Source organism: Somniosus microcephalus, chromosome 11 (assembly GCF_052327205.1).
Source record: "Somniosus microcephalus isolate GS21.2 chromosome 11, FLI_Smic_1.0, whole genome shotgun sequence".
Taxonomy (NCBI): domain Eukaryota; kingdom Metazoa; phylum Chordata; class Chondrichthyes; order Squaliformes; family Somniosidae; genus Somniosus; species Somniosus microcephalus.
In genome coordinates, this window is record NC_140997.1 from 14,718,389 (window position 1) to 14,745,353 (window position 26,965).

The 26,965-nt window shown below is 48.9% G+C and overlaps 1 protein-coding gene across 3 annotated transcripts in view; it reads right to left on the reverse strand.

The window, feature by feature from the left end:
- natd1 (protein NATD1) overlaps positions 1-24,598 on the reverse strand; it is a 70,642-nt gene extending 46,044 nt beyond the window's left edge. The window contains exons 1-2 of one of the 3 annotated variants that reach the window (XM_086000251.1): positions 24,381-24,598; positions 8,438-8,556 (exon numbers count right to left, since the gene is read on the reverse strand). In XM_086000251.1, coding sequence (XP_085856377.1) covers positions 8,438-8,556; positions 24,381-24,480 — 219 coding nt within the window. In that variant the 5' untranslated portion in view covers positions 24,481-24,598. The remainder of the gene's footprint in view (positions 1-8,437; positions 8,557-24,380) is intronic. The other 2 variants (XM_086000249.1, XM_086000250.1) reach the window with 2 other exon arrangements.
- Positions 24,599-26,965: the final 2,367 nt, after the last annotated feature.

Genomic DNA, 26,965 nt, shown 5'->3' on the forward strand with positions numbered 1-26,965 from the left:
GGCCGTGACTTGCAGGACCATGACGCAAACCTCGAAAAATTCCTCCGCACCGCCCAACTCCTAAACCTGACATATAACAAGGAGAAGTGCATATTCCGCACAAACCGCCTCGCCATCCTTGGCTGTGTTGTGGAACACGGAGTCATCGGCCCCGACCCCGACCGGATGCGTCCCCTTATGGAACTTCCACTGCCCCACTGCCTCAAGGCCCTGAAGAGGTGCCTAGGGTTTTTCTCCTATTACGCCCAGTGGGTCCCCTACTATGCGGACAAGGCCCGTCCGCTGATCAAGTCCACCTCTTTTCCCTTGACGGCAGAGGCCCGCTTAGCCTTCCACCGTATCAAGGAGGACATTGCCAAAGCCACCATGCACGCAGTGGACGAATCCATCCCCTTCCAGGTGGAAAGCGACGCGTCCGACTTTGCCCTGGCCGCTACCCTCAATCAGGCGGGGAGACCCGTGGCCTTCTTTTCACGAACCCTCCAAGGCCCGGAGACCAGACACTCCGCTGTTGAGAAGGAGGCCCAGGCGATTGTGGAGGCTGTGCGTCATTGGAGGCACTACCTGGCCGGAAAACGATTTACCCTGCTCACTGACCAGCGTTCAGTTGCTTTTATGTTTAACAACAAGCAGAGGGGCAAAATCAAAAATGACAAGATCTTGAGGTGGAGAATCGAACTTTCCACCTACAACTACGAGATCTTGTACCGGCCAGGGAAGCTAAATGAACCCCCGGATGCGCTATCGCGTGGCACCTGCGCCAGCGCGCAGATCGATAGACTACGGGTCCTCCACAATGACCTCTGCCACCCGGGGGTCACCAGGTTCTTCCACCTCATCAAGGCCCGCAACCTGCCTTACTCTATTGAGGAGGTCAGGACCATGACCAGGAACTGCCAAGTCTGCGCTGAGTGCAAACCACACTTTTATAGACCAGACAGGGCCCACCTGATAAAAGCCACTCGCCCCTTCGAGCGCCTGAGCGTTGATTTTAAAGGGCCTCTCCCCTCCTCCGACCGCAATGTGTACTTCCTCAATATTATTGATGAGTACTCCCGTTTCCCGTTCGCCTTCCCCTGCCCGGACATGACCAGTGCCACGGTCATTAAATGTCTGAACAACCTCTTCACCCTGTTCGGCTTCCCCAGCTATATCCATAGCGACCGGGGCTCATCGTTTATGAGCGACGAACTCCGTCAGTACCTGCTAACTAGGGGTATTGCCACAAGCAGGACCACCAGTTACAACCCCCGGGGGAACGGACAGGTGGAAAGAGAAAATGCGACAGTTTGGAAGGCCGTCCTGCTAGCCTTAAAGTCTAGGGGCCTTCCAACCTCCCGCTGGCAGGATGTGCTCCCCGATGCGCTCCACTCTATTCGGTCACTGCTCTGCACTGCCACTAACGCCACCCCTCATGAGAAAATGTTTGTCTTCCCAAGGAAGTCCACATCAGGGACATCGCTACCGCCATGGCTGACGTCCCCAGGGCCGGTCCTACTGAGAAGACACGTGAGGACCCATAAAACGGACCCCCTGGTCGAGAGGGTCGACCTCCTCCATGCCAACCCCCAGTATGCTTACATCGCATACCCGGACGGGCGGGAGGACACAGTCTCCATAAGAGACCTTGCACCCTCGGGGACCACAGTAACCCACTACCCACTACCACCCCCCCCCACGATCCGATATCCAGCCCCAGCAGACGGCAGGCCTGGGCCCCGCGACCCGCTCGACATCTACGAGGACGACACGCCTGTGCCACAGCCTACGCTGGACTCGACGCCGGAAGCTTCACTACCCCTGCCGTCGCCACGCCGATCACAGCGGCAGACAAGACCTCCGGAGAGACTCCAATACACTAACTTTTAATACACTTCACCCCGCCGGACTCAATTTTAAACAAGGGGTGAATGTGGTAAACCACTGTTTGTATTCCTGTTTGTCCTGTTTGTATTCCACTGTGTACATGCCTGGACATGCCTCGGCTGACTCCTCCCGCAGGTCCTAGTATAAAGGTGACTGCTCCCCAGCCCTTGTATCCTGGACCGGTCGACCACTCGAGGCAGACCTCCATTCTGTTGTTAATAAAAGCCTTTAGTTACTCTTCTAACTCTCAGTCTTTTATGAGTAATTGATAGCGCATCACCGTGAAGCACTGTGCAATGTGCTGATAAGGTGCTAGGTACAGGCAAATTCTCCCTTTCTAAATAATGAATTGGCAAAGGGGCAGAAGGCAAAAAAATCCTGCAACAGAGCCCTTACTGAGACAGCTGAAGCCCCTTTGATTGTCGAGGTGACGCAACAGCTGAAATAATTTTGCCTTAATACAAATTTTCAAAGTAAGCGCTCCCCTGACCTCGCCCTTCCAGCCCCAATCTCTAGCTGGTTTAGGTCCTGACATCCCAAGTGTAGGAATACTATGGACATTCTGAAAATACTGGATGTATTCTGGGGCATCTTCAGTGAAAAGGGTTAATCTCTGGACTCTGGGATGTCGGTCTAACAGAGACAAAGCATCGAGATTCTGGTACAGCCTGATCTTCTTAATTACCCACTGGTGCCAGTTTGAGCTGGGCCTGTCGAGGTTACAACATCACCGATGATTAACATGTCATGGAGCACGGCCTACAAATATCAAATCAAAACCGGTCTTCCTCACAAATTAAGTGCTGGGAAAAGGATGGAGTTCCCATTTGGATGTTTGTTCTTTGTCAAATGAATGTAAACACGCCAATTATAATTTCTAACAAGTATTTGTCCATCGGAATGAAAAGAATCCATTTGATTCAACTGATCATTTTGATTGGGGACATGACTATTAGAGATCGTCAATGTAGACGAGTTGAGCACAAAAATCTAGGCCGACACTCCCAGTGCGGTACTGAGGGAGCGCTGCACTGTCGGAGGTGCCGTCTTTTGGATGAGACATTAAACCGAGGCTCCGTCTGCCCCCTCAGGTGGACGGAAAAGATCCCAGGGCACTATTTCGAAGAAGAGCAGGGGAGTCCTTCCCTCAACCAACATCACTAAAAAAAAAACAGATTATCTGGTCATTATCCTGTTTGTGGGAGCTTGCTGTGCGCAAATTGGCTGCTGCGTTTTTTACATTACAACAGTGACCACACTTCAAAAAGCTGTAAAAAGTGCTTTGGGATTTAACGGAACTTGCCTAAATTGATGTCAATAGAGTTTCCACCTTTTGCGAAGTTCAAAACTAAACAGGGGTAGGGATAAGGGGAGGGGTTGGTTGCTGAGGGTTGGGGTTGAGGTTGGAGCTGGAGCTTGGGGTCGGTGTAGGGTTTGGAGCTGGGGCTTGGGGTCAGAGTTGGGGGTCGGAGTTCCGAGCTTTGCTTCAAAAGGAAAATGAATTACAAAATCCTTACAAAATTAATAATTAATGTCCTGCAGCGCAGGACACGAGTTTACATTGTAGAGAAGCCCTCCAAAAAAAAAACAAGACTTCCTGGTCCAAACACAGACAAATGGTAACCCTATTTTTAACCCACTCGAAAGAAAACTGAGGGCAAAAAAAGGGGAATAAAACAGCAACCGGGCGGCGAGGCATGTTGGATCCTCCACTCGCCTGTCGTACAGTCCTAGGATACGGTGTCATGCTGGCTCTGTAGATGAGGAGGGGACTGAATGCATCAGTAAAGAGCAGCAATGGCGTGGAGGGTCTAGCACCTAGGTGAATGGGCAAGGCCTGTAGAGCAGGACAGCCACAGGAGAGGAGATAAATTAATGTCCGGATAATACCACACTTGATTTGAAAAGCTTGTCTATTTTAGGAGGAAAACAAGCGAAGGATCCACAGTATTGAGGTCCTTGAGAAAGAACGACTTAGAGTGAGAGACTTGCATTTATAGAGCGCCTTTCACGACCTCAGGACATCCCGAAGTATAGTCACTGTAGTAATGTAGGAAATGTGGCAGCCAATTTGCACACAGCAAGATCCCACAAACAGCGATGAAATAAATAACCAGATCATCTGTTTTAGTGATGTTGGCTGAGGGACAAATGCTGGCCAGGACACCGGGGAAAACTCCCTGGCTCTTCTTCGAAATAGTGCCGTGGGATCTTTCATATCCACCCGAGGGCAGACGAGGCCTCGGTTTAACGCCTCATCCAAAAAGCAGCACCTCCGACAGTTCTGCACTGGAGTGTCAGCCTAGACTTTGGGCACAAGCCCCTCGAGTGGGACTTGAATCCACGACCTTCTGACTCGGAGGAGAGTGTTACCCACTGAGCCACAGCTGACACACAGTAGAAGTAGAGTAGGAGACTCATACTGTGGTCATTTCCCAGTCCTGATGTGCCGTGTTCAATGGCATCTCAGTAAATATCATTCCTCCCCCAACAGTTAATACAAGGTTAACTGACTTTCCCCGCAATGTCTTCCTGATGAGCGGCTGGCCTTGCTAATAATGGAGCCTTCATAGCTTTGTGTAAATGGCCCCATTGATTGAGGCCTGATTGTCTATCCCAAGACATGAACATTAATATGTGCAATTATTCAGTAGGATGTGGTAACGGCAACACTAGTGGTCCTACACACTGATATGATTTCAACTGGGTTGGGAATGAATCTGATTAACATTACGAGCTGGATGAAACCAGGCATTTTTAAAGGGGGATGGTCATTTTGGTAAAGTGGCATTCAAGGCAAAAAAGAAAGAAGTTGCATTTGCGGCAACAGTAAAATAGTGGTTATGTTACTGGACCAGTCATCCAGAGGCCTGGACTAATAATCAATCCCACCACGCCAACTGGGGAATTTAAATTCAGTTAATTGAATATAAATTTGGAATTAAAAAGCTAGCATCAGTAATGGTGATTATGAAACTACCGGATTGTTGGAAAAACCCATCTGGTTCACTGATGTCCTTTCGGGAAGGAAATCTGCCGTCCTTACCCGGTCTGGCCGATATGCGACTCCAGACCCACAGCAATGTGGTTGACTCTTAACTGCCCTCTGAAATGGCCCAGCAAGCCACTCAGTCGTAACAAACCGCTGCGACAAAGACAGCACTGTGGGAGTACCTTCACCACGCAGACGGCAGCGGTTCAAGAAGGCGGCTCACCACCACCTTCTCAAGGGCAACTAGGGATGGGCAATGAATGCTGGCCTTGCCAGCGACGCCCACATCCCATGAACGAATAAAACATTTATACAGCGCCTTTCACGGCCTCAGGACGTCCCAAAGCGCTTCACAGCAAATGAAGCACTTTTGAAGTGGAGTCACTGTTGTAATGTGGGAAACGCAGCAGCCAAATTGCGCACAGCAAGCTCCCACAAACAGCAATGTGATAATGACCAGATAATCTGTTTTAGTGATGTTGATTGAGGGATGAATATTGGCCAGGAATAGAAAACCCAGCAGAGATTCTCCTTCCCAATTAACTTAGGCTGCTTGGTGTGTTGACAAACTTCCTGGTTTGAGGAAGACTCCCTTTAAAGAGAAATAGGAGTTGACCATGTGATCGCAACAAAATTTATGCCTTGAGCTGACTGCTCAGGCAATGAGATACAGTTTTCATGGAACGATTTCAGATCCTCAGACAGCCAATGCACAACACCCTCCAAGAGATGTTTTGCTTCAAGCCATGTGCTACAGAAAATCCTCACACGGAACAAGGGTTGCCCTAGCAACCACGCTGCCACCAATCAACAGGACACCTCAACTAGCCAATTACAATGATCACTACATAAGAACAACATAAGAAATAGGAGCAGGAGTAGGCCATTCGGCCCTTTGAGCCTGCTCCGCCATTCATTGAGATCATGGCTGATCTTCTGCCTCAATTCTATTCACCGGCCTTATTGCCATATCCCTTGATGCCCTTACTAGTCAGAAATCTATCAACTTCTGTTTTGAATATACCCAATGACTGAGCCTCCAAAGATTCACCACCCTCTCTGTGAAGAAATTTCTTCTCATCTCAATCCTGAATGGCCTACCCTTTATCCTGAGGCTGTGGCCCCTGGTTCTAGACTCCCCAGCCAAGGGAAACATTCTCCCAGCATCCACCCTATCGAGCCCTGTAATAATTTTGTATGCCTCAATGAGATCCCCTCTCATTCTTCTGAATTCAAGAGAATACAGGCCTAGTTTACTCAATCTCTTCTCATACAACAGTCCCGCCATCCCAGGAATCAATCTCGCGAACCTTCGTTGCACTCCCTCTATGGCAAGTATATCCTTCCTTAGGTAAGGAGACCAAAATTGTACACAGTACTCCAGGTGTGGTCTCACCAAGGCCCTATATAATTGAAGAAAGACTTATTTACTCCTGTTATCAAATCCTCTTGTAATGAAGGCCAGCATACCATTTGCCTTCCTAATGGCTTGCTGCACCTGCACATTCACTTTCAGTGACTCATGTACAAGGACACCCAGGTTCCTTTGAGCATCTGCATTCCCCAATCTTTCACCATTTAGGAAATACTCTGCCTTTCTGTTTTTTCTACCAAAGTGGATAACTTCACATTTATCCATATTATAATCCATCTGCCATGTTCTCGCCCACTCACTGAGCCTGTCGAGATTCCCTTGAAGCCTCTTCACATCCTCTTCACAACTGACACTGCCACCTAGCTTTGTATCATCAGCAAATTTGGAAATGTTACATTTAGTCCCCTCATCCAAATCATTGATATAGATTGTGAATAGCTGGGACCCAAGCACCAATCCTTGCGGTACCCCACTAGTCACAGCCTGCCATCCTGAAAAAGACCCGTTTATCCCTACTCTTTGTTTTCTGTCTGTTAACCAATTCTCAATCCATGCTAGTATATTACCCCCAATTCCATGTGCCCTAATTTTGTTCACCAACCTCTTGTGTGGGGCCTTATCAAAGGCCTTCTGAAAATCCAAATACACCACATCTACCAGTTCTCCTTTGTCTACTCCACTAGTTACATCCTCAAAGGACTCCAACAGGTTTGTCAAACAGGACTTCCCTTTCATAAATCCATGTTGACTCTGCCCAATCTTACTATTAGTTTCTGAGTGCCCAGTTATTGCATCCTTTATAATAGATTCCAGCATTTTCCCCAACTACTGATGTGAGTCATGACAATGAGAACAGAACCAATGATTTTTAGCCTAATACTTTGAGAATAGGTCACCTTTTCTCAGACATCTCCACAAGCTGCCTTCACTTCACCTCACTTTTCCTGCTATTTCCCAATGCTCTAACTCGGAGATGAATGCTTTCCCTTTTGTTTTGGATGGGATCCAGTTTGCCTTTAGAATTTGGCCTTGGGGAGGTACCAGGCGTCATCGAATCTTACAGTACGGAAGGAGGCCGTTCGTCCCATCGTGCCTGTGCCAGTTCTTTGAAAAGAGCTAGCTGTCCAATTAGTCCCACTCCCCCTGCTCTTTGCCCATAGCCCTGCAATCTTTTCCTTTTGAAGTATTTATCCAATTCCCTTTGGAAAGTTACCGCTGAATCTGCTGTTCAGGCGGTGCATTCCAGATCATAACAACTTGCTGTGTAACCACTCATTTCCCCTCTGGTTCTTTTACCAATTATCTTAAACCTGTGTCCGCTGGTTACTGACACCCCTGCCAGTGGAAACAGTTTCTTCCTAACGACTCTCATCAAAACTCTTTATAATTTTGAACACCTCTATCAAATCTCCTCTTAGCCTTCACTGCTCGAAGGAGGACAACCCCAGCTTCTCCAGTCTGTCCACGTAACTGCAATTTCTCATCCCTGAAACCATTCTAGTAAATCTCTTCCGTACCCTCTCCAATGCCTTCACGTCCTTCCTAAAGTGTGGTGCCCAGAATTGGGCACAATAATCCAGTTGAGGCCATAACCGGTGATTTATAAAGTTTTAGCATCACTTCCTTGCTTTTGTAATCTTTGTCTCTATGTATAGAGTCCAAGGAGCCCATCTGCTTTTTTTTTTAATGACAGCCTCATCAGTGTCCCGCCGCCTTGAGAGATTTGTGTAGGCATTCCTATTGCGTCAAGCGCGTAAAGTCGCAAACCCGAGCCTCGGGCATATTAGAAACACAGAAACATAGAAAAATAGGAGCAGGAGTCGGCCATTCGGCCCTTCGAGCCTGCTCCAACATTCAATATGATCATGGCTGATCCTCTATCTCAATACCATATTCCCCCTCTCTCCCCATACCCCTTGATGACTTTTGTGTCGAGAAATCTATCTATCTCCTTCTTAAATATATTCAGTGACTTGGCCTCCACAGCCTTCTGTGGTAGAGAATTCCACAGGTTCACCACCCTCTGAGTGAAGAAATTTCTCCTCATCTCAGTCCTAAATGTCGTACCCCGTATCCTGAGAATGTGACCCCTTGTTCTAGACACCCCCCCCCCCCAGCCAGGGGAAACATCCTCCCTGCATCCAGTCTGCCTAGCCCAGTCAGAATGTTATATGTTGCTGCCGGTTCGCCGGTGGACATCATACCTTAGCCATGAGTTTTGCTATTCCTCTTCCTCTGTAGGCATCGGGGACCTCTGTGTGCTGCAGATCAATTGTCTTCTTTCCCACGTACTCGTATAAGAGCACTGCCCGCTCGTGCGAACCTATAAAAAGGGAGGAAACAAGGCGACGTTGGAAAATGATCAGCACTGTTGGTCTATTGATACCACTTGCGCTAATTGGTAAACTCCACTTAGTACAGTTCAATTAATTTTGCATCAATATGCTTCTCATGCTCTACTCTTAATCCACCATCTCAAACTGCTCCCAACGCCAGTGCCAGAGCTGGAACGACCAGTTCTCCAGTGTTATGCAGACACAGTCCAGGTTTGGAGAGACAACAACCTACAATTGTGCCTCTGGCTGTTTTTCATAGTTCAAGTGGACACAGTGCAATCATTTAAAAAAAAAAAAAATTAATTCTCTGGATGTGGGCTCCGCCGGCAAGCCCGACCCTTATTGCCCATCCCTAGTTGCTCTCGAGAAGGTGGTGGTGGGCCTTCTTCTTGAACCGCTGCAGTCCGCGCGGTGAAGGTATTCCCACAATGCCCGTTAGGTTGGGAGCTCCAGGATTTTGACCCAGCGAGAAAAAGACTTGCATTTGTACAGCGCATCCCATGACCTCAGGACATCCCAACGCGCTTTACAGCCAATGAAGTACTACTGAAGTGTCCAGATCGGGATGGTGTGTGACTTGGAGGGGAGCTTGGAGGTGGTGGTGTTCCCATGCACCTGCTGTCCTTCCAGGTGATGGAAGTCGCAAGTTTGGGAGGTGCTGCTGAAGAACACATTTTTGCTGAAATCCTACTTACAACACTGATATATGACAACAGTGACTACACTTGAAAAGTACTCCATTGGCTGTAAAACACTTCGGGACGTCCTGAGGTCGTGAAAGGCGCTATACAAATGCAAGTTCTTCATTTCTTTATTCTTTCAATTCTTCCCAGCCACTTCCCCCAACGATGTCATTTACTCCACCCAGCAATTTACCCTGATGACATCACTGCGGAAACTAAAATATTGGAGAGGGAGAATTCTAGTTCGTTGTCAATGCCGGTTGTTCAGAGAAGTCCTATTAAAACAATTAAATTAGTACCACAGGTTATAATTACGTAGGAGTGTAGCATGGGAATGGAATTTTTAAAATTTGTTCCTGGGATGTGGGCGTCGCTGGCAAGGCCGGCATTTATTGCCCATCCCTAGTTGTCCTCGAGAAGGTGGTGGTGAGCCGCCTTCTTGAACCGCTGCAGTCCGTGTGGTGAAGGTACTCCCACAGTGCTGTTAGGGAGGGAGTTCCAGGATTTTGACCCAGCGACGACGAAGGATCAGCGATATATTTCCAAGCCAGGATGGTGTGTGACTAGGAGGGGAGCTTGGAGGTGGTGGTGTTCCCATGCGCCTGCTGCCCTTGTCCTTCTAGGTGGAAGAGGTCGCGGGTTTGGGAGGTGCTGCCGAAGCAGCCTTGGCAAGTTGCTGCAGTGCAGCTTAGTGCTATATGCCCGATTTAAACGTGGTTGGGTCTGGACCATGACAGATTGCAGAGAGGACCGGCAACCCTCTGTGGAGGCTGGGGAGAGGGAAGGGGCGGGGGCAACTAAGGTCCAGTTGCCCTATGCAGGCCTGCTGATGGTACAGCTTCCCTTTTCTATCCTTCCATTAGCTCTCAGGCTCCATAACCATCTGCTTTACAATCTATTCTTTAGCACTGTGTAAGAAGTCCAAACATGTGGTAAACCTCAGATTCCACTTGTGTGTAAAACCTCCAACAGCCTCAACGTTTCGGAAAACAATCTTTCCGTTCATCATGGTCGAGCTGGACAAAAAAATCTGCCTATTTTTAGGGACACTTCGGACTGGATCTGCTGCATTGTGGGTAAGAGGCTCAGGTCATTTTATATTTACACACACGTACAGGATAGCAAGTCAGAAAATAAACTAACCACTAATAAATACAACCTGTCGTGAGCTGCTCTAGTGCATAAATAAACCAGGAATCGGTTACTCAACCATACAGATTAGCAAGATCCTAACTTTGATCTCCAATCAGTGTTGACCTAGTTGACTGGTGGTAGTGGTGGAGATGCTACAATCTGTCTCAGTGCCCCCCTTCCCGGGTTTGGAGGGGGAGGGAGAGAAATCAGCCAGGGTTCCCATCCCACCCGCGATCAGTACCCAAAGACCTTCCAGGAATCTCCACCTGTGTGTCAGCCGTGGTTCAGTGGGCAGCACTCTCGCCTCTCGAATCAGAAGGTCGTGAGTTCAAGTCTCACTCCAGAGACTTGAGCACAATAATCCAGGCCAACAATCCCAGTGCATTACTGGGGGAGCGCTGCACTGTCGGAGGTGCCGTCTTTCAGATGAGACGTTAAACCGAGGCCTCAGCTGCCCTCTCAGGTGGACGTAAAAGATCCCAGGGCACTATTTCGAAGGAGAGCAGGGGGGAGTTCTCCTCAGCGTCCTGACCAATATTCATCCCTCAACCATTAAAAAAAAAACAGATGATCCGGTCATTATCACACTGCTGTTTGCGGGAGCTTGCTGTGCGCAAATTGGCTGCCGCGTGCAAATTGGCTGCTGCGTTTCCTACATTACAACAGCGACTACACGTCAAAAAGTACTTCATTGGTTGTACAGCATTTTGGGACGTCCGGAGGTCATGACAGGCGAGATCTAAATTCTATCTTTCCATCAGTATTCAACGTGATAACATTGTGACAATCTCTGTTGCAAGGGTCGAACAACTGTACTCTGTCCCCTAGCAGGAAGATGCGCACTGTAAATGCTGATGCAGTAAAGTGACTCCTCTCGTTTCGAAAGTCAGGCTAAAAATGCAGTTGCTAACTTTAGCCACACACAGAACCACTTACACCATTTTTTTTTGGGAACCGCTTTCTCTCTCAATGCACCATTTCCAACACGAGAAGGGTGAGAATTAAGGGTTACGGGGAGCGGGCAGGAATTTGGACATGAGTCTAGGTTCGGATCGGACATGGCCCTGTGGGTAGCGGAGCGGGCCCAGGGGCCGTGTAGCCTGATCCTGCTCCTATTTCGTGTGTCTAATTCTGTTAGATTCAGGAGATGGTTCTGTGATAGTAGATTGGCAGTTAGGATCAGATCAGCCATGATCTTATTGAATGGCGGAGCAGGCTCGAGGGGCCAATTGGCCTACTCCTGCTCCTATTTCTTATGTTCTTATGAGAAGGCAATCTGGTGCCTGCAGCTCTGCGTCGGACCACCAGGGGGCCTTGGTGATTTACTCACTCATTAAACTGCCCAATTCCTCACCCCCGCCTCAGTCTGCCCTGCCTCCTGCAAGCTCAAAGCGCAAGCCTAGCATCACCACGCCGACAGTAGTTCATTTCTGGTCCCCCCCCCCACTACTTTCAGCACTGCTGCTGTTATTTTGCATCGAGTCTTGGCCCTTCAAAGAATGAAAGAAAAGATCTTGCATTTCTACAGCGCCTTTCACAAACTCAGGACGTCCCAAAGCGCTTTACAGCCACTGAAGTGCTTTTTGAAGTCACTGTTGTAATGCAGGAAACGCGGCAGCCAATTTGCGCACAGCTATGTCCCACAAACAGCAATGAGATAAATGACCAGATAATCTGTTTTTTCAGTGATGCTGATGGAGGGATAAATATCGGCCAGGACAATGGGGAGAACTCCCCCTGTTCGTCTTCGTAATAGTACTGCGGGATCTTTTCTGTTCACCCGAGAGGGCAGACTCTCGGTTTAACGCCTCTTCCGAAAGACGGCACCTCCGACAGCGCAGCACTCCCTCAGTACTGCAATGGGAATGTCAGCTTGGATTATGTGCTCAAGTCTCTGGGAGTGGGACTTGAACCCATGACTTCCTGATTCACTCACAGGCCCAGGTTTCTCAATCTAAAATATCTCACTGGTTAAAATCCTCCTCACCACTGACAGCGGATCTTACTCCTGCTCCTGTTTATCGGTTTTTGCCGCTTGCTGTAATCAACAGTGATTCGAGAGCTCTCCATTTGATTGTCTCCGAAATATCCAACATCAAAACAGATATTCTGAACTAATTCGAAAGAATTAAGGCTTGAACAATTTTCAACACAACACGTCACGGAGGGGGAAACGGTAAAAGGTTTCAGATTTGTCATTTTCTGACCACAGCACGTGTGCAAGTCAAGATTTGAATAGAAGAGGGTTTTCTGCAACGTTTTGACTTTAGAGTGACGCGTTAGAAATTCAGATCCGTCAAATTCCTGAGATATTCCGATTGGTGTTGCCAACTCTGGTTGGACGTATTCCAGGAGGTTTCATCACATGACCGCTTGCCTCCAACTGCCCCGCCCCCACACTCCCGCCATTGGTCGCCCAACATGTCCATCCTCACAGGTGCCCCGCCTTCCCACGGCCAATTGGAAAGCGAACAGACTCTTCATTACACGATTGGGTGATTCTTGACCATCAGTAAAATATCTCCAATATTTTTATCACTAACAAACAGAAGTGTTCAAAGAAAATGAAAAATATATTTTTTTAATGCTCCTCTGATTTTTCTCAGGATGTTGCTGGCAGCCAGTGTCCTGGAGATTAATATTCAATTCCTGGAGACTCCAGGGCAGTCCTGGAGTGTTGGAGACCTTGCTCGGTTGAGGGGCCAGAAGACTGCCTGCACCCCTGGAGCTGGAGCCCACCAGGAAGGAGCGAGGCTATTTGTCCATGGCATGGATGCCTCGCAGGTAAATCGGATCCTCCCCTGATCCAAGCTTCACACATTGCTACTTTCCTTGGCTCAATGGTCGCACTCTCATAGGAACAGGAGGAGGCCATTCAGCCCCTTGGGCCTGCTCCGCCATTCAATTAGAGCATGGCTGATCTGTATCTTAACTCCATCTACCCGCCTTGGTTCCCTACCCCTTAATACTTTTGCCTAATAAAAAATCTATCAATCTCAGTACTGAAATTGTCAATTGACTCCCAACCTCAACAGCTTTTTGGGGAAGATTGTGAGTTCAACTTTGTGGGTTCAAGTCCCACTCCAGGGACTTGAGCACAAAATCTAGGCTGATGCTCCCAGTCCATTACTGAGGGAGTGCTGCACTGTCGGAGGTGCCGCCTTTCAGATGAGATGTTAAACCGAGGCCCTGTCTGCCCTCTCAGGAGGACGTAAAAGATCCCATGGCCACTATTGTGAAGAAGAGCAGGGAAGTTTTCCCCAGTGTCCTGGGGCCAATATTCATCCTTCAACCAATGTCACTAAAACAGATGATCTGGTCATTATCACATTGCTGTTTGTGGGAGCTTGCTGTGCGAAAATTGGTTGCTGCGTTTCCTACATTACAACAGTGACTCCACTTCAAAATTATTTAATTGGCTGTAAAGTGCTTTGGGATGTCCTGAGGTTGTGAAAGGCGCTGTGGAAATACACATCTTTCTTTTTTTTCCTATTCCCAGTATGGATCGCCAGCCATGAGGAGGACCAGGAACCCTGGCTGACTACGTACTTTGTCCTACAGTAGTTCAGTTCCACACTAGTTCTACGTTGTGCCAACGGGGGAGCTGAGCAATGATCTAATTATGACAAAGGGGCGCCATACCCTGACCGAGTGGGTCACCAGGCCCCTCCCTGTAAGGGACGCCAGGAGCGGTGCCAGCGTGGCTTCTGGGTGAATCCCCTTTCTCTCCCTGTGGTATTGCACCTCTGGACATTTTCTGTTGGCGGGGCGGAGATTGGCAACTTGGCGTGCTGAGAATTCTCTGGTGTCTGAATTCTGGCGAGTTGGGTCCCCAAACACACGCTATCATTATACCACTTCCTTTATACATCATCCTCCCCAGCTAACCTCAGTACGGAAGACTGAATAGTTTTGGATGAAGGCAGCACTTGGGGCTCATTCAAATCCATCCTTCCTGAATACAAAATCGTACTAATTCCCCATTACAGCATCAAACTACATAGAATTACAGAGCACTTACCGCACAGGAGCAGGGCATTCGGCCCAACTGGTCTATTTATGTTCCACACGAGCCTCCTCCGACTCCACTTCATCTAACTGTTTCTTAAATGAGTCGGTAGCCTGGCCTCAACCAACATTCCTGGCGACCCATCCTAGCTGTGCAAGGCAATATTGCAAGCCAACCGTCCTAAACTTGCCTTTCACAACTGTAAACCTGTGGCCTCTTTGGCGTATCAGAAAATACTGTTTCTAGTTTTAATGTCTCCATCCCGCTAAGTATCTTCTGCAGCTCCACAAGGTCCACTCTTCACAGAATCACAGAAACCCCACAGTGCAGATAGAGGCACAGAAACCCCACAGTGCAGATAGAGGCACAGAAACCCCACAGTGCAGATAGAGGCCATTTCGGCCCATCGAGCCTGCACCGACACATATCCCACCCGATCCCCGTAACCCCACGTATTTAATCCCCCTAACACTAAGGGTCAATTTATCATAGCCAATCAACCTAACCCGCACATCTTTGGACATCTTCAGAAGCTTCTTGTTGAGGATGAAGGGCCAAAGTTATTCTCGTCCTTTTTCCTAGCTCATGAACGGGTGCAATAGTGCAGCGGTCATGTTACTGGAATAGTAGCCCAAGGTCTAGACTACGAATCCAGAGGACACGAGTTCAAATCCCACCACAGCAACATGAGAATCTGAAATCAGTTCAAAATAATTTCTGGAAATAAAAAGCTGGTATCTGGAGAAGAGATCATGAAGCTGTCGGATTGCCGTAAATATCCGACTGCTTCACTAATGTCCCTTTGGGGAAGGAAACCTGCCGTCCTTAGCCGGTCTGGGCCTATGTGTGACTCCAGTCCCCACACCAAGGTGGTTGACCCTTAACTGCCCTCTGAAGTGATCTAGCGAGGCACTCGGAACCACTAGCGGGGAGGCGGTGGCGTAGTGGTTATGTCACTAGACTAGTAAGCCAGAGGCTCAGTCAAATGCTCTGAGGATATGGGTTCAAATCCCACCACAGCAGCTGGTGGAATTTAAATTCAATTCAATTTAATTCTGGAATTAAATGTTAGTCTTAGTAATGGTGACCATGAGTCGATTGTTGCAAAAACCCATCTGGTTCACTAATGCCCTTTAGGGAAGGAAGTCTGCCGTCCTTACCTGGTCTGGCCTATGTGACTCCAGACCCACAGCAATGCGGTTGACTCTTAATGCCCTCTGAAATGGCCTAGCAAGCCACTCAGTTGTAAACAACCGCTATGAAAAACAATAAGATGGACTGCAGCGGTTCAAGAAGGCAGCTCACCACCATCTTCTCAAGGGCAATTAGGGATGGGCACTAAATGCAGGCCTAGCCAGCCAGTGACGCCCACATCCCATCAATGAATAAAAAAAATAAATTAAAAAAAGGCAGACTGCAGCGCTTCAAGAAGGCGGCGGCTCACCATCACTTTCTCGGGGCAATGAGGGTTGAGCAATTAATGGCGGTCTTGCCAGTGATGCCCACATCCCGAGAATGAATTAAAAAAGAAAAGTCCCCGAGAGCCTCCAGGGGCTGCAATCAGCGATCCTTACAATGGGCATCACCATGCATCAACTACTGGAGTCTGCTGTCCCTCTGCATCCATCATGGAGGAGCTGTTGGCTCCATGGTAAAATACGCTGCCAATTGTGTTTTAAAAGAAAGAACTTGCATTTATACAAAGACTTTCCATGTCTCGCAGAAATATCTCAAAGTGCTTCAAATACCATGAAATAATTTCAAGTGCAGTGACTTTTGCTCGTGATACCTCGCCATTTAAACCAGGAGTGTCCCGGGTTCAACACCACAAACTCCGTCCCCTAGCTGTCGATTTCATCCCCCCTCCCTGGCCACTGTCTCAGGCTGAACCAGACTGTTTGCAATCTCGGTGTCCTATCTGAGCTCAGCTCCATATCCCCTCCCATCACAAAGACCGCCTACTTCCATCTCTGTAGCACCACCCGTCTCCGCCGCTGCCTCAGCTTATCTTCTGCTGAAACCTGTAATGTATGTACCTTTAAGGGGAGAACTACTTTTTACAGCTCCTGTATGCTGTAGTACCGGCAGTGACCACACCTGTATATAAACCCTGAGTAGGGATCTGCACAGATAGTTCTAGAGTAACCCTCATTCAGTAAACACCTGTTGATCGTTCCCTGCAGTGTCTTGTCTAATTATTGAAGGACATAACATCAAGATACACGGATTTAACATTGGCGACGAGCAGATTCAAACCTACCTGCAACTCTGCATCACCTCCCAGGGATTCGCTCCTGGAGAACAGTGGAAGAACGCCGAGTCCAGAAGCACGGGCGTCGACCACGGGAAACCCCCCAGTCATCCAGCGGAGATTTGAGCATCGCAGGGGAGGCTGTCGAAAGCCAGGCTTGGCTTTCCAGTCACAGCGAAACGGGCTGGCAACAGGTACTGCGCAGACCCTTCCCGGACAGCGACGGCTAGAGCCGACCGACGGCACAGAAAAAGGCCGAGCAGCGTCAATGGGGGAGTGAGAGAGGGTAGAGCGCACAGGGTGCAGCCGGTGTTCAAGGGCCGAGTAGCGTCAATGGGAGAGAGAGGCGCGCAGGAAAACGCGCAGAGCGCAGCCGGTGTTCAAGGGCCGAGCAGTGTCAATGGGAGAGAGAGGCGCGCAGGAAAATGCGCAGAGCGCAGCCGGTGTTCAAGGGCCGAGCAGCGTCAGCGGGGAAGAAAGGAAAGCGCGGGAGACGCCATTTTGAGCCGCAGCGGGGAAGAAGGGAGAGCGCGGGAGACGCCATTTTGAGCCAGTCTAACCACACCCAGGAATGCCGAAGAGTGGCAGTGTCACAGCGTTCGACAATGAAGTCGAAGATTGGACGACATATGTCGAACGCATAGAAGTGTACTGCAAGGCGAATGAAGTGCCAGATGACAGGAAAGCGCTGGTATTGTTGAATTCAATGGATGCAAAAATGTATGGCTTACTGCGAAACCTAGTAACCCCAGAGAAGCCAGTGGAAAAGGATTTTGAAAACATAGTGTCAATCCTACAGGACCACTTAGACCCCACACCGCTGCTGATAGCGGAAAGATTTAAGTTTCACAAAAGGAACCAGCATAAAGATGAAAGTAATGCTGAGTATTTAACGGAACTGCGCAAGCTATCGAAACACTGCCAGTTTGGAACGGGACTAGCAGATACTTTAAGGGACAAGTTTGTGTATGGGCTTCAAAGTGAAGGAACCCAGAAACGGCTTCTATCAGAAAAGGATCTTACACTGGACAAGGCTTTCAGCGTTGCAGTATCACACGAAGCAGCAGCACGGGGCGCAGCAGAGATACAATGGAGACCGCAAGAATATGGCACAAATGAAATGTCATACGGAACAGTGAAGTGCTATCGCTGCGGCAGAACAACACACGACCATAAGGATTGCTGGTTCAAGGACAAAGTGTGCAGACAGTGTGGAAAAGTAGGACACATAGCAAGAGTCTGCAGGTCGGGAAAGAAAACCAGCAGCAAGCAATCTCCACAGGAGAAGTACAAGAAGGTACATAAGGTGACAGAGAGTAGTGCAGATGAACAGAAAAGTGATACAGACTCTGGAAGCAAGGAGCTGGGTTGTCTGAAACTACATAATGTGATCAAAACGGAGGATCACCAAACTATCTGGGTCACGCTCAAGATAGCAGGAGTCCAAGTAAAAATGGAATTGGACACAGGATCAGCCCTAACAGTCATAAATCGAAGGGACTACAAGCGGCTATTCTCACATATACCCTTGAGAGATACAAAGATTGTCTTGAAGACGTACACGGGGCAAAAAGTCTACCCCAAAGGAAAAATAAGGGTGAACGTTATATATAACGGCAAGGAAACACCAAAAATGGACCTATATGTATTGCCAGATGGAGGACCACCACTACTAGGATGTGAATGGATCCGGAAGATACAGCTAGATTGGCATTCCATACAAGCACTGACTGTAGATGCCAAAAAGGATGACGACGTCACACCTGGACGACTGTCAAAAATGCTAACTGACGCACAAGAAGTGTTCCAGGAGGGACTCGGAACACTAGAAGGCATAACAGCGACGATCAAAATAGAGGAAAATGCAAGCCCAAAGTTTTTTAAGGCCAGACCGGTACCTTATGCGATCCGCCCAGCCGTCGAAGCAGAGCTGGAAGGTTTGGAACGTTCAGGAGTACTGTCCAAAGGGGACTGGAGCGAGTGGGCTACACCCATCGTTCCTGTAATGAAGAGGTCGTTGAGTAATACGCCTGGGGAACCAAAGAAGGTTCGCATCTGTGGGGACTTTAAGGTGACAGTGAACCCAGTCCTTCACACTGTACAATATCCGCTTCCGTGGATTGAAGATATTTTCGCCTCGCTATCTGGAGGGAAACACATCACTAAGATTGATCTGGCCCAGGCGTACCTGCAAATGGAGGTAGAAGAAGCCTCAAAACAGTACCTCACGATCAACACTCATAAAGGTCTCTACCAATACAACTGGCTGGTGTTCGGGGTAGCATCAGCTCCGGCTATTTGGCAAAGGGCAATGGACCAAGTCCTGCAAGGGATTCCAGGGACCCAGTGTTATTTGGATGACATCCTGGTCACGGGCGAAAATGACAGTGATCACCTCGCCAACCTGGAGCAGGTGCTCACTAGATTGAAGGAATATGGGCTCCGAGCTAATCGCCACAAATGCGAGTTTTTCCAGAAGCAGATCTCGTATTGTGGCCACGTTATTGATAAAGAGGGGTTACATAAGTCCCCTGAAAAGATTGAGGCAGTAGTCAAGGCTCCAGCACCGGAAAATGTGTCACAACTGAGGTCGTTCCTCGGGCTGGTGAACTACTACCATAAGTTCTTGCCGAATTTGTCTACCGTACTACACTCACTGAACACCCTACTGCAAACGGGGGTACCATGGAAGTGGAATGACGAATGTAAACGAGCTTTCCAGAAGAGCAAAGAATTGATCACATCAAAAGAGGTGTTGGCTCATTTCAACCCAGCACTACCAATTCGGTTGGCGTGTGATGCATCACCCTATGGCATTGGAGCGGTGCTGTCGCACAAATTCCTGGACGGCTCGGAGAGGCCAGTAGCCTTTGCATCTTGGTCACTAACCTCAGCCGAGCGTAACTACGCCCAGATTGACAGGGAGGCCCTCAGCCTAGTGTGGGGAGTGAAAAAGTTCAACCACTATCTGCACGGGCAGAAGTTCACCTTGCTGACTGACCATCAACCACTTGTCTCCATCTTTAATCCAAAGAAGGGCGTTCCGGTGATGACTGCGCAACGGCTACAAAGATGGTCCCTTTTTCTAGGGGCGCACCAATATGAAATCGAGTATAAGGGCACGAAACAGCATGGAAACGCTGATGGGCAATCACACCTGCCACTGCCTACTGCGGAGGAAGCACCAGCAGTGGATCCTGTCAAAATATTTCATTCGACTATAATTGAATGCTTGCCAGTAACTAACGCTGGTATAGAGAAGGAGACCTGAAATGACCCGACACTGTCTCGGGTATATGATTTGACGGTGAAGGGATGGCCAGCACATGGCGACTCACTGTTGCCAGCATTCTCATCCAGAAGAGAACAGCTGTCAGTATGCCAGGGGACCTTGATGTGTGGATCCCGAGTGGTAATTCCACCCAAGTTAAGGGAGAGAGTGCTCAATGAGCTTCACGAAGGTCATCTGGGAGGGGTGAAAATGAAAAGCCTTGCTAGGGCTTATGTGTGGTGGCCGGGGATCGATCAGCAAATCGAGGACCTGACAAAGAGCTGCTCAGGATGCCAGAAGGTCCAGAATGCACCACCACATGTCCCTCTACACCCATGGGAGTGGCCCTCATCTCCATGGCAACGGGTGCATATTGATTTTGCTGGTCCATTCGTGGACTCAATGTTTTTAATAGCCATGGATACGCACTCGAAATGGCCTGAGGTGATCAAAATGTCCTCCACCACCACGGAGAAAAATATTGCAGTCCTACGGACCATTTTTGCCAGGAACGGCTTGCCAGAGCAGATTTGCTCTGATAACGGACCACAGTTTATGTCCGAAGAGTTTCGAAGATTTATGAAAAGGAATGGGGTAAGGCATTACACATCCGCCCCGTATCATCCAGCCACAAATGGATTGGCTGAGAGGTTCGTACAAACCTTTAAAAAAGCAGTAAAGGCCATGTGCGATGACGACATTCCACTGCAGCATAAGGTGGACAATTTCCTGTTAGCCTTCAGAAATGCGGCACATGCAGTCACCAACCAGGCCCCAGCCATGATGTTCTTTAACCGAAGGTTGAGATCTCATCTGAATTTGCTCAGACCCAATGTACGAAGAGATGTTGAGAATAAGCAATTCCAGCACATCAATGAGAAGCTGACAAGGATCTTCAATGTAGGGCAACCAGTCTTGGCCCGCGACTACTGAACAGAGAAATGGCAACCAGGAACGATATGCACACGGCAGGGGCCACTAATGTACACAGTGGATGTTGGGGAGAACATTGTGAGACGCCATGTTGACCAGATCCTAGAGTCACAGGAACGAGTCAACCCCATGTCTCGCCCATACGTACCTGGTGATGAACCCGACGTACAGGTAGCATCTACCCCAGAAACAGTAGCATCGGAAGCAGATGAACCAACCGACGACAGAGGGCCAGAATTGCCTCCGCACCAAGAGCAAGACACTTGGGAAAGGCGCTATCCAGAAAGGATCAGGAAGCCTCCCCAAAGACTGAATTTATAAATAGACTATTTTCAGTTAATGTTGCATGTTAAAAGTGTTAATTGTAATTAGTTTGATATTTAATTGTTAAATGAGTGTTATGGTACTGTTAATCTGAAAGGGGAGGAATTGTAATGTATGTACCATTAAGGGGAGAACTACTTTTTACAGCTCCTGTATACTGTAGTACCGGCAGTGACCACACCTGTATATAAACCCTGAGTAGGGATCTGTACAGTTAGTCCTAGAGTAACCCTCATTCAGTAAACACCTGTTGATCGTTCCCTGCAGTGTCTTGTCTAATTATTGAAGGACATAACATCAAGATACACGGATCTAACAAAACCCTCATCCATGACCCCCCAGACTCGACTATTCCAACGCTCTCCGGGCCGGCCTCCCATCTACCACCCTCCATAAACTTGAACTCATTCAAAACACCGCTGCCCGTGTCCTAACTGGCACCAAGTGGCGTTCACCCATCACTCCCTGTGCTCACTGCCCCGTGTCCTAACTGGCACCAAGTGCCGTTCACCCATCACTCCCTGTGCTCACTGCCCCGTGTCCTAACCCACACCAAGTCCCGTTCACCCATCACTCCCTGTGCTCACTGCCCCGTGTCCTAACTCACACCCAGTCCCGTTCACCCATCACTCCCCTGTGCTCACTGCCCCGTGTCCTAACTCGCACCGAGTCCCGTTCACCCATCACCCCCTGTGCTCACTGCCCCGTGTCCTAACTCACACCCAGTCCCGTTCACCCATCACTCCCTGTGCTCACTGCCCCGTGTCCTAACCCACACCAAGTCCCGTTCACCCCTCACCCCCTGTGCTCACTGCCCCGTGTCCTAACTCACACCCAGTCCCGTTCACCCATCACTCCCTGTGCTTACTGCCCCGTGTCCTAACTCGCACCCAGTCCCGTTCACCCATCACCCCCTGTGCTCACTGCCCCGTGTCCTAACTCACACCCAGTCCCGTTCACCCATCACTCCCCTGTGCTCACTGCCCCGTGTCCTAACTCACACCCAGTCCCGTTCACCCATCACCCCCTGTGCTCACTGCCCCGTGTCCTAACTCGCACCCAGTCCCGTTCACCCATCACTCCCTGTGCTCACTGCCCCGTGTCCTAACTCACACCCAGTCCCGTTCACCCATCACTCCCTGTGCTCACTGCCCCGTGTCCTAACTCACACCCAGTCCCGTTCACCCATCACCCCCTGTGCTCACTGCCCCGTGTCCTAACTCGCACCCAGTCCCGTTCACCCATCACCCCCTGTGATCACTGCCCCGTGTCCTAACTCGCACCCAGTCCCGTTCACCCATCACTCCCTGTGCTCACTGCCCCGTGTCCTAACCCACACCAAGTCCCGTTCACCCATCACTCCCTGTGCTCACTGCCCCGTGTCCTAACTCACACCCAGTCCCATTCACCCATCACCCCCTGTGCTCACTGCCCCGTGTCCTAACTCACACCCAGTCCCGTTCACCCATCACCCCCTGTGCTCACTGCCCCGTGTCCTAACTCACACCCAGTCCCGTTCACCCATCACTCCCTGTGCTCACTGCCCCGTGTCCTAACTCACACCCAGTCCCGTTCACCCATCACTCCCTGTGCTCACTGCCCCGTGTCCTAACTCACACCCAGTCCCGTTCACCCATCACTCCCTGTGCTCACTGCCCCGTGTCCTAACTCGCACCCAGTCCCGTTCACCCATCACCCCCTGTGCTCACTGCCCCGTGTCCTAACTCACACCCAGTCCCGTTCACCCATCACTCCCTGTGCTCACTGCCCCGTGTCCTAACTCGCACCCAGTCCCGTTCACCCATCACTCCCTGTGCTCACTGCCCCGTGTCCTAACTCGTGCCCAGTCCCGTTCACCCATCACTCCCTGTGCCCGCTGACCTACATTGGCTCCTGGTCCACCAACACCTCAATTTTAAAATTCTCATCCTCGTGTTCAAATCCCTCCATGGCCTCGTCCCTCCCTATCGCTGTAACCTTCTCCAGCCCTACAACCTTCCAAGAACTCTGCATTCTTCTGGCGCATCTCCCAATTCCTTCACCCCCTCATGGGCAGCCGTGCCTTCATCCGTCTAGACCCCGAGCTCTGGAATTCCCTCCCGAAACCTCTCCGCCTCTCTCGCCTCCTTTAAGACGCTCCTTAAAACCGACCTTTTCGACCAAGATTTTAGTCGCCTATGCTAATATCGCCCTTCTTTGGCTCGCTGTCAATTTTTGACTCATTATGCTCCCGTGAAGCACCTTGGGATGTTTTACTACATTAAAAGTGCGATACAAATGCCAGTTGTTCAGCTAGCCGCAGCTCGTCAGGATTGTGACGAGCGAGGTGTTAAAATTGGCCTCAGCACCCCATGGGCTGGGGCAGTCAGATGAGGTGCAAAATCAGCCGGGGTTCCTGTACCTTTACTGGAAGGGTACCTGTTGGATGAGGACAGGAGCAATGAAGCTTCCCCACCCCCACCTAACAGTCTGTCCAGCTTCTAGATATGGAAGTTCTCCCAAATGGCCACTTGATTGAGGTATTGGAGGCAGGACGCTCACACTCATCGACACTCCTTGGAGTTGTACCCCAGCAGGAGCCCCCTGGGATGAGGCCACTGCCTGGTATTAACCCTAGGATGTCCACTATTCCCTACAGAACCCAGCTTTCTCCCAACCAAGCCCCCCCCACACACACACACCCCACACACACACACTACTGCTACCCCAGAGCCAGGCTCTCCCAGCAGGGCGTGGAGCTTAAACTTTACTCTGTATAAAACTTGGGACAATGCAGTTGGCACAGGCCAGGCGGGAAGGTCTATTTAAAAGGGCAGGTCAGATTCTTACACCGAATTACAGACTAAACTAAATCAAAATTGGGAATGAACCCCTTCCAATGACTTAGGAGGGGCAACTCTGCAGGGAAACATAATTCAGAGGCGAGCGAGGGGGATAGGAGTCAAAGTAGGAAACAACAGACAAGGAGCAAATAAAGGGTTAACCTTTCGGCCCATGGGGTTATAAATAGCTTGGCAAAAATAAGATGCATAACATTTTTATATATATTACAAGCCAGTTTAAGTTTCCAACGCTGGATTTTGGAGGGGAGGGGGTGGAAATAAGGATGTTTGTCCTGTCGGAGAAGGCGTTTGCCCTTTTAAGGAGTATAATCTCCCTGTGGTTGAAAACAAAGGTGAGACAGCGGGAGGATCGCTGCAGCTTACCGTTCAGCCGGACCTGGAACTGCCTCCTCCTGCGGTCGTGCTCCACTTTAATGGGACAGTTGTTCTCGTCTTGCACCGGGATCGCGTTGGACTCGGCCATCTCCGCTCGGAGCCCCGTGTTTTCCTCGCTCTCTCCTTCAGCGCTTCATGTTCACCGATCGCTTCGGGAAACTGACATAAACATTGCTACAGGAAATCAGCTGTGAAACCACGTGCGGCCCCGGGAGCCAATCCCCTGGCTGCAAACTCTTTCTGATACATTCCACGCCTACCTCAAAGAGCTGGGCTCACACTCACTCACACACACACTGATATACTCACACACACATTCATATTCATACTCACACACACACTGATATACTCACACACACATTCATACTCACACTCACTCACACTGATATACTCACAGATACTCACACACACATACTTACACTGACACACTCATAGACACACACTGATACACTGATACTCACACTCACACTGATATACTCACAGATACACACACATTCATACTCACACTCACTCACACTGAAATACTCACAGATACTCACACACACATTCATACTCACACTCACTCACACTCACACTGATATACTCACAGATACTCACACACACACTCATACTCACACTGACACACTCATAGACACTCACACTGATACACTGATACTCACACTCACTCTGATATACTCACAGATACTCACACACACATTCATACTCACACTCACTCACACTCACACTGAAATACTCACAGATACTCACACACACACTCATACTCACACACTCATAGACACACACACTGATACACTGATACTCACACTCACACACTCACACTGATATACTCACAGATACTCACACACACATTCATACTCACACTGACACACTCATAGACACACACACTGATACACTCATAGACACACTCACACTGATACTCACACTGATGCACACTCACACTCACACTGATATACTCACAGATACTCACACACACATTCATACTCACACTCACACACACACACTGATATACTCACAGATACACACACTGATATACTCACAGATACTCTCACACACATTCATACTCACACTGACACACTCATAGACACACTCACACTGATACTCACACTGATACACACTCACACTGATATACTCACAGATACTCACACACACATTCATACTCACACACACACACTGATATACTCACAGATACACACACTCACAGATACTCACACACACACTGACACACTCATAGACACTCACACTGATACACTCATAGACACACTCACACTGATACTCACACTGATACACACTCAGACACACTCACACTGATACTCACACACTCAGACACACTCACACTGATACACACACATTCATACTCACACTGACACACTGACACACTCATAGACACACTCACACTGATACTCGCACACACATTCATACTCACACTGACACACTCATAGACACACTCACACTGATACTCACACTCATAGACACACTCACATAAATACTCACACTCACACAGATACTCACACTCACACAGATACTCACACTCATAGACACACTCACACTTATACTCACACTGATACACACACTCAGACATACACACACTCACGCTCATAGACACACTCACTGATACTCACACTCATAGACACTCATACACTCATAGATACACACACACACTGACAGATACACACATACTGATACTCACACTCATAGATACTCACACTCACACACTCAGACACACTGACACTGATACTCACACTCATACACACTCACACTGATACTCACACTCATAGACACACTCATGCACTCAGACACACACAATGATACCCACATGCTCATACACTCATAGACACATGCACACACTCACAGATACACACACACGCTGGTACTCACACTCACAGATACTCACACTGATACACACACTCAAAGACACACTCACACTGATACACTCATAGACACACTCACAGATACTCACACTGATACACACACTCAAAGACACACTCTCACTGATACACTCATAGACACACTCACAGATACTCACACTCACACACACACTCATAGACACACTCACACTGATACACTCATAGACACACTCACAGATACTCACACTCATACACACACTCACAGATACTCACACTGATAAACAAACTCATAGACACACTCACACTGATACATTCATAGACACACTCACACTCAGACACACACAATGATACCCACATGCTCATACACTCATAGACATATGCACACACTCACAGATACACACACACACTGATACTCACACTCACACACACACACATACACACACTCATTGGCTGTAAAGTGCTTTGGGACCTCTGGTGGTCGTGAAAGGTGCTATAGAAATGCAAGTCTTTCTTTCTTTCATATTCATACACACACACACTGACACTGATACTCACACTCTCACTGATACACACACTGACACTCATACTGATACTCACACTCTCACTGATACACACACACTGACACTGATACTCACACTCTCACTGATACACACACTGACACTCATACTGATACTCACACTCTCACTGATACACACACACACTGACACTGATACTCACACTCTCACTGAT